At 42.1% G+C, this 10,486-nt stretch overlaps 3 protein-coding genes across 3 annotated transcripts; 2 read left to right on the top strand and 1 right to left on the bottom strand.

Moving 5' to 3' along the window:
* Positions 1-772: 772 nt before the first annotated feature.
* Positions 773-1,516, top strand: LOC120454324. The gene is made up of 4 exons (XM_039639527.1): positions 773-862; positions 910-1,065; positions 1,121-1,288; positions 1,346-1,516. Exons 1-4 carry the CDS (start codon positions 800-802, stop codon positions 1,514-1,516), a joined length of 558 nt encoding a protein of 185 aa, XP_039495461.1. The 5' UTR covers positions 773-799.
* A 322-nt stretch (positions 1,517-1,838) lies between these two features.
* LOC120453354 lies at positions 1,839-2,606 on the top strand. The gene is made up of 4 exons (XM_039638027.1): positions 1,839-1,895; positions 1,952-2,107; positions 2,174-2,341; positions 2,410-2,606. Exons 1-4 carry the CDS (start codon positions 1,839-1,841, stop codon positions 2,563-2,565), a joined length of 537 nt encoding a protein of 178 aa, XP_039493961.1. The 3' UTR covers positions 2,566-2,606.
* Positions 2,604-9,034, bottom strand: LOC120453353 (cytochrome P450 4c3). Its single transcript, XM_039638025.1, has 8 exons — positions 8,637-9,034; positions 5,504-5,619; positions 5,325-5,441; positions 5,099-5,258; positions 4,940-5,009; positions 3,484-3,772; positions 3,143-3,422; positions 2,604-3,086 (listed from the first exon to the last, which is right to left on the bottom strand). Exons 1-8 carry the CDS (start codon positions 8,869-8,871, stop codon positions 2,746-2,748), a joined length of 1,608 nt encoding a protein of 535 aa, XP_039493959.1. The 5' UTR covers positions 8,872-9,034; the 3' UTR covers positions 2,604-2,745.
* Positions 9,035-10,486: the final 1,452 nt, after the last annotated feature.

Raw genomic sequence — 10,486 nt, 5'->3', positions numbered from 1 at the left:
TTATCGTCGCCGGTTATCGATCTAGCTATCTATCTTTCTATCTATCTATTTATCTATCTATCTATCTATATATCTATGTATCTGGCCAGCTATCTTTTCCTGCTCCGATTCGAGTTATCTAACGGCGACTCGGAAAATATGCGCATAATATCCATTCAGATATACACATACCCACTTATTTGTCCGCCGCATTTATTTGTGCATTACAAACCATGAGCACACTTAAGTAGCCCTTAAGCTCTGGCGCCGCTCTATTTTGCAAAAAAAAAAAAAAATACAAAACGATGATAGATACAAGAAAAAGAAGTTGAGGAAAGGGCGTAGTCAGATAGCGCCGTTTGTGGATATCCTCTGTATCAAATATTTATTCCCCAAAAGCCCTTCTTAATTCAGAGATGTAAAACGATTTTATAAAAGTACTGCACAGTGATCGATCTTGCATCTTAGACTTAAACATAATCCCAATCAAACTGGTTTGATCTCATGAAAAAATCCATTCCACTCAAATGACATAAATATATATAATAGCAAAGATATACTTATAATTTCAAAGGTAGCTTGCATTATTTTCAAAGGTTTCGGTAATTGGGTTTAGAAATTAGTTTTAAGTGCTTCATATAAAATGATCTGATTAATAGACTTTACGACTTTATATTTGATTTGAATTTAATACATCGATTAAGTATTAATGCTAATGCATCGTAAAAATATTTGTGAACAAAGCTGGGTTATTTGTTAGACTGCAGGTTGACCTGGGGCTATATGGTTGTGAAAACTTATCCGAAGAGGATTCAAAATTATGTTACCGATGGACTGGAAATACCAACTCTTAATCATTATAATACTTTACTCAGTGAATATGGTAAGTTTCAAAAGAGAAGTAAATTCATTTTCTAACCCTTCTTGTAGAGCACTTCTGTCTTCGAGTTTACAAATATCAAATGCACCTCCCTGGATAAGAAATTTGATAACTTTGAGTACTGCCATTTGAAGTCTGTGAACCGCACTTTCAAATACGTATCAATTAAAGTAAATATGTATGTGCTTCCTGTTACCAATGTCAAGGTAAAGTTAAAAAAAGGTCAAATATCCATTATAGGAATATGATCTCCCATTTTAGGTTAACTTTTCTCTCCTCAAAAAGTTTAGTGGATACAAGCCGTTTCTATACAACATCACTGCGGATGCCTGCAGAGTGCTGAAGTATCCAAAGTTCAACCCGGTTGTTGGATTTTTCTACAGCATTTTTAGCCATCACTCCAACATGAACCATACTTGTCCCTACAATGTAGGAATAACCAAATGTGTGACAATTCTATGAGTAAAACTTGAGTTTCACTTGCAGCACGATATTATTGTGGACAAGCTGCCTGCCGACTTTGTAAACACGAAAATTACTAAAACCTTGCCATTTCCCGTGGGAGATTATCTCTTCGATTCCAAATGGATAATTAATAATGTAAATCGAGCGGAGGTTAAAGTTTATGGAACTCTAACAAACTCTAACGAACTCTAAAATAAAGCGTTTAAATAAACTCAGTATATATTTACTGACCGATGCTGCAAAAGTAAGAAAAAAGAGAAGGATTGACTCAAATTAAAAATTTAACTTAATCTTGCAAATGAAATGTCCGAAAACCACCGAAATGCGGTTTCAGAATGAAATATTTAATGGACTGTGACGAATTAAAATAACATTATTACGAAATTAGATACAATCAAATAGCTCAGATTAGTTCGTAATTAAATTGCGTTTAATGTATTGTGCTTTTATATTTGTTGATTTGTGGCAGTGTTAAACCAAATCTTTTTAGGACAGGATCGGTGTGCTTTTCACTATGTGCAAATTCATAAAACTGATCAACATCATATTGCTTCTATATCTGATCAAAGAAGTATGATTGCTTTCCATCTAAGAAGTAATTTTAAAGCACTTGCTCTTTTCTTTAAGATATCCACGGCTGTGGAATTTACGAATGTCAAGTGCAACTCGTGGAATAAAACGTTTGCTGATTTTGAGTATTGCCATCTAAAGTCGGTCAACCGAAGTTTTAAGTACTTGTCGCTGAAGGTAAACCTATTCAAGGTGCCTATAACCAAAGTGAAGGTTAGTTCTGACCCAAATGCATACTTTATCAGAAGTTAAATACATATTTAATTATTTAATTTGCAGGTGAACTTCTCGTTGCTCAAGCGTTACAATGGCTACAAGCCATTTCTATACAACATCACAGTGGATGCTTGCAAAGTGCTGAGACACCCGAAATCCAATCTGATTTTTGGCTTCTTTCACGGCCTGTTTAAAAAATACTCCAACATGAACCACACCTGTCCCTACGATGTATGTGTGCTGATGTGATGATGTGCTGATTAACTACACAGTTAATTACTTTCTAATTTCAATTTCAGCATGATTTAATCGTTGAGAAGCTGCCAATAAGCTTTCTGAATCAACAAATGACCGGAGAGCTCAAGTTTCCACATGGCGATTACCTTTTCCACTCCGATTGGTATGCATATGGAGTTAATCGCGCCACCGTAGATTGCTATTACTCACTTTCATGAATCTGTAAGCCTGGTACTTTACACAAAATATGCGATGAGGTTTATTCCTAGGTTATAAAGTTTCCATCGGTTACAAAGTTTAACATAAACTAATCTCTATGCGTAATATATCTAATTATTTACAACTGGGCTTTGGATCGAAGCGAATGGGGCAAGTTCCGGGGCAGGGAATCACTGGCTCTAATCCCTTGGAGTAATCTTAACCCGCAGGCCATCCTTGGGCCGCAGAATGAGCTCGCCCAGCAGTGTGAGATCCTCCCGGCGATCCACGGCCTCGATTTTGTACTTCCTTAGGACGGTGGAAATCACGGCCTTCTCCTCCAGAATGGCGAACTTCTGGCCAATGCAGTTGCGCGGTCCGGCGCTGAAGGGTATGTAGGCGAAGGGGTGGCGTCCGGCGCAGTTCTCCGGCAGGAAGTTGTCCGGATTGAACTGCTCCGGCTTGGGGAAGACACGCGGATTGCGGTGCAGGGCGTAGGTCATAATGATGGCCTGCGTTCCAGCGGGCACGATCTTGCCACCTATGCAAGGGAAACTGATTAAAGAAGCTGTCGCCGGGAAAAGCTGAAGATCTTACCAATGTTCACATCCTCGCCCACCATCCTGGCCATCATGGGGACACTGGGAAAGAGGCGCAGCGAGTCCTTGATGCAGCACTCCAGGTAACGCATGTCCAGCAGATTCTTCATGGTGGCCGGCGTCTCCTTGTCGTCGCCGAAGATCGAGTCCAGCTCCTCCGCCACGCGCTCCTGGTACTCCGGATGGCAGCCCAGCAGGAAGAGGGTCCAGGAAATGGCCGCGGAGGTGGTGTCGTGGCCCTCGAACATGAAGGTGTCCACCTCCTCGCGGATGTCCTCCTGCAAAGGAATTTCAATTTAAGTTATTTCGTAGTTATAAACCTTTAGTTTCGCTACGCACATTGGAAAGCACAGTGCCTTCCTTGGAGGCATCGATCAGGAGGTCCAGGAAGGCCAGGCGCTTCTTCTTGCCCAGGTCATCGTAGGCATCGGGTGCGTTGTTGTTATTGTTGTTGTTGTTCTCCTGGAGAATGGCCAACTCCGCCTTCCGCTCGCGAATGACCATGTTGGAGAAGCCATGCAGCGTGTTTATATAGCTCTGGTGGAGCTTGTAGTCCGCGGTCAGGCTGAAGATGAAGTCGCTCTGCAGCCAAATCTTCGCCTGGCGACTCTGCACTATCGATCCAATGCTGCGGAAGGGAAAACAACATTTCAGCACTTGCGAGCTCAAAGTTCAAGGGCAGTTTTCTTTCATTTCTAAACGGAAAGTTTCGCTGTTTTCTTTATAAATGGTTAAGCAATGCCATATATATTTGTCTTACAGGGAATGGGAAATGAGAAAGTGTTGCGTTAAATTGAAACTTAGTCAACTGTGCACTGGGTGTGTGTGTGTGCTCCATGAGGCGTGGGATAGGAGGAGGATGGTCCGGTGCTGTCTGTTATCAGCTTGGAAGCACTTCAAGCATCCCATTGACATCTTAATCTCGCATATTTTGCGCTTGGATGCACAGAAAAGGGGGGGGGGAATGTTTCAGGAGGCGAAAGGACATGTGTATCTAAAGGGTGTCTTCTTTGCTGACAGCTGTTCTGACAGCTCTCGATATTAAACTGCTGCCACAACGCTGATAACTCCGAAAGAGTTGTATGTGCTATTGATGTTTTTATTCCCAGTGGTCGCCCGGTTTTATGATATATTTTAATTACACAACGTACAGTAATTTCAGGCTATAGGGGATTTCCTTACTGGGTTTCATGGGATTTCATTTCATATGTGCCCCTCCAAAAGTATGCTGAGAAATCATTCAATAATTCGGTACTACTCCAAAATAATGAGTTGCATATCTTCAGGCTGACAGCAGATTTTCTTAATCAATTTGTATTTCATTATTAAGCAAAACTTGTTTATAATTAACTAAAGTTTTTGCTGCTAAATTAAGTAGACTTTTTCATTGTTGTGTATAGCAACAATTTGTGCTAAAAATGGTTACCCATTTTGTTTTATTATAATCAATAGATTATTGAAAACATATCAAAAAGGAAACGACTTGAAGTAGCCAAAAGCAGTTTCAATCAATTTCGGTCGTAAACTCAAAGGAGGCCTAATACTATATATCAGATATACATTTTATGAATGCCATTTTTGACTGTAATCGAAACCAGATCAACAAATCTTTCACACTTAGCGGCAGCATGGATAACACGAAAAACCAATTGCTTCAAAATGATTATAAGTAATTTGGCGCAATTTCGGTCACAATGAAAACGTTTCAAAGACAGGATGTTTTATCAATCGGAGCATTGATTGGAAAGCTGGCAGTTTGCTTTGGTTTCATTTCGAGTCATTGAGAATAACTTACCCGTAGACCGCCTTCACATACTCCGATTCACTGTTGCTCTGTGCGTAGATTCTGCGACCCATGGCGGTTTCTGTGAATCGAGTTACGTTCGCAATTAGCCACGAATAATGTCACCCGATCTGGAAAACACATCCGATCTCCAGCGGCACTGACACTCACCACAAACAATGTCCAAGGTGCAGAGCGTGACGTAGGGGAACAGGTTGAACGCCTCGCTGCCCACCTCCACCGCCAGTTTTCTGGCCAAGACTGCGCTCTGCTCATTGAAGACGTCAATGAAGTCGTCCAAGATTTTGAAGTGGAAGGCAGGCGTCAGAATCTGTAAATTAAATTTTAAAAAAATTAGTACCCATAATAGTTGAAGAAACAACTGAAAAGGACTCACCTTCCTGCGGAAGTGCCACTTGCGATCTGTGCTGGTGAGCAGACCTTCGCCCAGCCAAGGATGCAGATAGTCGTAGTCGTGGCTCTTGTTCACAAACTTCTGGCTGTTCAGTATGGGCTGATGCACAATTGTATCCAAATTAGTTATTTCCACAGTAAAGCCTTTTAAGCCAAACTCACCTCCACGGTCTCGGGCTCGAAGAGCAGCACTCTGGGCGCCGTTCCCTGCCAAACGCGATTGATTCCGATACGCGTGCCCCACAATTTTTGCATGCCGATGACGCGATTGAAGAGCTCTGCAAAATAATAGGAGTTGGTCGGAAAACCAGTTTAGTTTCTTTGGCTCAAACAATTTTGGTGGGTGGTTATCACTCTGGATTCATTAACTTGTGTGTGGCCAACTAAGTTTGTAAATATTGTTGCTGTAATTTTATGTAATTCATAGAAGTCAGAGTAATTATATCCGAACCCATGAAGGTCGCCTCAATTGCTTTCTTTGTGGCCCAGTTAATAAGCCCGGCTTTTCTCGGCCAAAACTCTGGCCAAAACACGTTACTCATAGACAAGACTATGTAAACATGTTTATGTGTCGCAGCGCAGCTCATGTGTGTTGCATTAATTAAAAGATGAAACACACAACGCAAACAGCGCTGCGCGGCCATTCAGCAATCTCTGTCTCTAATAATGATTTTATGTAACCCCACCGCCCGAAAAGCGAATCGCTATTTCGCGACCATCAGGTGGGGCATTTCTCAGGTGAGACTCTTCCATCGGAAGTTGGAGCTTGGCCAGCGAGTGTCGAGCTGTCCGCAAGAAATCACCTCTCATGCAATCTCGTTTTGCCGCTCTAGGGGTCACTCCATTATCAACTAGGTGCGTCCATGTGTCATTATTATTATTTAAGCTAATTTTAAACATGGGGAAAAGTATCGCGTGAATGTGTATCTGTGATAAACCAAATAGTTAGCAAATTGAAGTGGTATTGCGGGAATAACGCAACCGAGTGAAAGTATTTGTAGAACAAAGATCGCTCGATTGCGAAAAGGGAAAACTTAATCTAAGCCAAGTCTGAGTCGCCACACCTTAGCTGTTTCAATTGAGACTCAAGAGGTCGTATCAGTAATGGAAACAAACCTATTTATTTTACGGTAGGCGCATTTTGCTACCCTACCTCAGGGATTTCCCTTCGCAACAAAGTTTGGTAGATGTGTGTCATTTGAGCGGACTGCAATTACGTAGGCAATTTGGTATAATTTGCGATTGTCACAATTTCTTGGCGGTGGTGCAGATTAAAAAGCAGTTACCAGATCGCACAGAGGCCAAAACGAATCCCCCCCGAAAAACAGCTACTTGAATTAAATCCATGACCCCCGTTTGGTTGGCAGTAGAAGAATTCTGAACTGAAAGCTCAGAACTGGAAACCCGTTTGAGCCTTGGGGCAACACTCCACATCATTCCACTCCAAATGCTGCCGAGCTGCCTCTTCAATAGCCCAACTACCCGAGGTATCTTGGAAAATGTTTGCGATCAAGAACCGCTTGACCTTCAGCCCCCGACTTGCTGCAACATCATATTTCATTTTTCATTTTTCATTTTATTCAACTTTTTTAGCACTTAACAAAAGCCTCGTAATTGCGCAGGCAAACAGACGGCGGCCACTTCGAGATTCGTTCTTAAATGAAATTATAAAAAAAAATTAATAAAACTCACTGGCTGCTAATCGGTCCATAAATTATATGCAAGTTGCTCGCTCGCCTTGGCAGAAATATTCTTGAGCAAGTCTTTTGATTTTATCGCGACCTTAGAGTTTTGATTGTGGATGGCACGAATTAGCAAGGCATTTCTCTGCCTAATCAAACTGGTTTCTAAGGTTCTTTTCGACCACAACCAAAGCAGGTTGTAAATCTGTTAAATGTAAATGCTAATTGGGCTAGATGGGGAGCATTGAGAGAACCCAAAGAACCCCCAAAATTAAGTATCCAAAACTTGATTTGGGCTTGAAAACCACAAAGCCCAAGACAAAGAACTCGAAACGGAAACGAATTGAATCCATTGGTGTTTAGCACCCATCGAATGAGTAGCAATTCTTCATACGTTTATCAAATCCATTTCCTACACGATTCCACTGCAGTGGCCAAGAGTCGAATTCGAACTTGTATCTTGTATCTTGTATCTGGCTCTTCCGCATTGAAATTTATGCTAATTCGCTGTGCCTTCAAATAGGGGGAGGTTGCAAAACGCCGGATCCGCGGAATGCGAATTAATCAGCGCCCCTCGATCGATTGAGAATCGGATTCAAGCCGGGTCCAATTACGTTGGATATATTATGCCATTCAGTGTCAAGATCAAGTCCGCTTTTGGGCCTTTTCTTCTTCATCTTTTTCTTGGCCCAAAGCTCTGAGTTTATGGCTATTTTTATCACTGCGTCGAGTGTTTGTCGAGCTGGTTATGTGAGTGATTTATGAGCGGCTTCTGGCTGCTGTTTCGGCGCCGATTCTTCATATTCGGTAATTGTTTTTCAGATGGGCAAACAAATTCACGTAAATTGCGTGTGAAATGACGGCTTGAATTGCCTTTTGTCCGGTGAAAGTCGACGGATCCGGCCTTATATCGAGATATCACACGTAATTCGCCTTGTTTGTATGAGTTTGCTTTTTAAGTTGCTTTGCAGAGAAATAATTAGTTAAATTATGCAAAAGTGGGTACCTCTTCTTCGCCGTAGTAACTTTCCCGCCATTTCAATTCATTAGAATTATGCCAAAGTTGCACGCTCAATTGCACGCTGAGAATCTCGACGACTTTTTCACGTTTTATTTGCCTCCAATCGACGATGTGGCGTATCGCAAACAAATACAAAATTTGTTAATTAAATTATGTGTTTCGCCGGACGACGAAACAAAGAGCAGCAGAAAATGCATAAATCACAGCTTATTGCAATTTAATTTTTTTTTTTTTTAGCAAGTTTTCGCATTTTGAAATGTTTGCCCGGCGGTTCTATAAACCAATTAGCAGTTGGCTCTAAAGAGACCACGAACTTGACCAAAATATCTTGGCCACACCATCCATCTTCCGCAACGAAAGTGAAGATCGGACAGTTGGACATTCGGAATGTAAAGTTCATTAACACTGGTGTTTAAGAGATAGTCGAATCATTTCGAGACTTGGATGACTGCCTCATTGGGAGCTGATCACAGAAAAATTAGCACCTGCTCGTCGGCGCTTGTTTGCCCTACTAATCAGCCAGTGACTCAGGGTCAATATCACTAACTAGAGCAGCAAGAATTTGTGATTCGAAGCACTCTAATCCACTCACCGTCGTGATCCACATTCATTTCGATGGCGTTGCCCAGGAAGGGCATGGCCGCAGGACCCGGGATCTTTTCGATGTACTTCACCAGTCGGGATCGGCGCTTGTTGTAGACGACGAGGAAGATCAGAATGGAGCCCAGCAGGAAGACCGTGATCGGGGAGTAGCCGGATATCACTTGGCCCACTTTCGAGAGCAGTATGCTCTCGGCCATTAACGAGCTTATCACTTTCGAGGACATCTTCGCGGAGTATCTATCACAGATCCACAATCAGTTCAGTCTTTACTTCAGCTTTAACTTCACTTTCTATTTGCTATGTATCTGTATCTATGTATCTATGTATCCTTATCGGATAGCACGGAGATTCGAACCCGGACCCGGCGACTCAACAAGCGCTGCGAACTCCAATAGACAACTAACCGAAAAACCGAGATTGCACAAAAATTTAAAAAGAAGTGCTAAAAATTTCGGGCCAAGCGTTTCGGGTTTCGGGTTTCGAGCTCTCGTCTCGCGAACTCGGCTTTGAATCGCATTTGTATCTGAGGCTGAGTATCTGCGCCAGTATTCGTGAGTATCTCGATCTCTTAGTCGGCTGCGCCAGTAGTGGTAATAGCGATAGACACACACACAAGTCGGGGCAAAAAAGGTGGCCAAAACAAGCGACTTGCAGTCGCATTGTTGCCTAGATGACTGGGCCTTTCGACTGTTTATGGGACCTACAAATCGCTGCAGTTTGGATTTCGATTTCATATGTGACGTTTGTGTACTTTTTAGCCTCCCAGGGCATTTCCAATTTCAATTCCAGTTCAAATTCGATGGTTTGTCAATGCTGAAGAAAGCTGTGCCAAAAGGGAATACCTGTTTTCAAATGCAGATATTTGCGAAACGTGTTTCTATGCAAATTCGCGATGGTCTCAAAAGCCATTTATATTGAACTTGAACTAAATCTGTTCTTTTTTTTAATTATTCGCTATAGCATCACTAGTTTGAAATATTATGAAATTGCCAGTAGAACCTCTTCTTGCTGTGCCAAAATGCCACAGCAGCAGTTTTGAGTTTCGTATATCGGAAATTGAATGGGTTAGAGCAGTAAGTCTTCGCCTTAGCTGCCAACCTATTGATTCGCATATTTTCTTACTAAGCGCTTTTGTATCGCGCCCTTGTGCCTGAATTGCAAACTTCACGAGCTGAAAGATCTCATCAAATTCAGTCGGCGAAGAGGGGCGTTCACTTGTCAACCCTTTTCGAAGTCTCTTGAAAGTTATAGGATTGGATTGCGATCGGAGGTTGAGTTCCGCCCAGACATAGCCAGATAGCCAGATAGCCAGATAGCCAGATAGCCAGACAGCCTTGACTAGCTTTTTGCAAGAAGGTTGGCACTGGGATAAAGCCGCTCGATTCTACGATCGCCCATTAACTGCAGCTTCGGATCTCATTATAAGAGTGCAATTAAAACCAGCGCTTAAACGCACTGTCATGTCCGCTAGTAGACACTTAATAATGGGAGCGTTTGATTCGAGGGTTTCAGGCACCGTTTTCCGATTCTGATAGACACACAACCTTCGTGAGTCAGAAGATTCTTGGATCATTAGCGATAGCTCGAGGTGGAGATCTAGATTGAGTTCGACATTCAGATCCGATTGTGTGTTAAATGTTAAATGTAACCCAAGGTTAGGAGGAAGTTTCCTTGTGTCCAAACCAACCAAACCATCCAACAAACTCGTGCCCGTTCTTACTGATGAAGATCGAGTTGGAACCAGCGTAACTCGTTTTGGGTTCTTAGCTAACAATATTAATATTATTTCCCCGTCTGCGTTTCGTTTTGGGTTTCGTTTCTTTTTTCCACTTTGTAAAC

Source organism: Drosophila santomea, chromosome 3R (assembly GCF_016746245.2).
Source record: "Drosophila santomea strain STO CAGO 1482 chromosome 3R, Prin_Dsan_1.1, whole genome shotgun sequence".
NCBI lineage: Eukaryota > Metazoa > Arthropoda > Insecta > Diptera > Drosophilidae > Drosophila > Drosophila santomea.
Note: the sequence above shows the minus strand (reverse complement) of the source record. Positions and strands in the feature narration are given on the sequence as shown.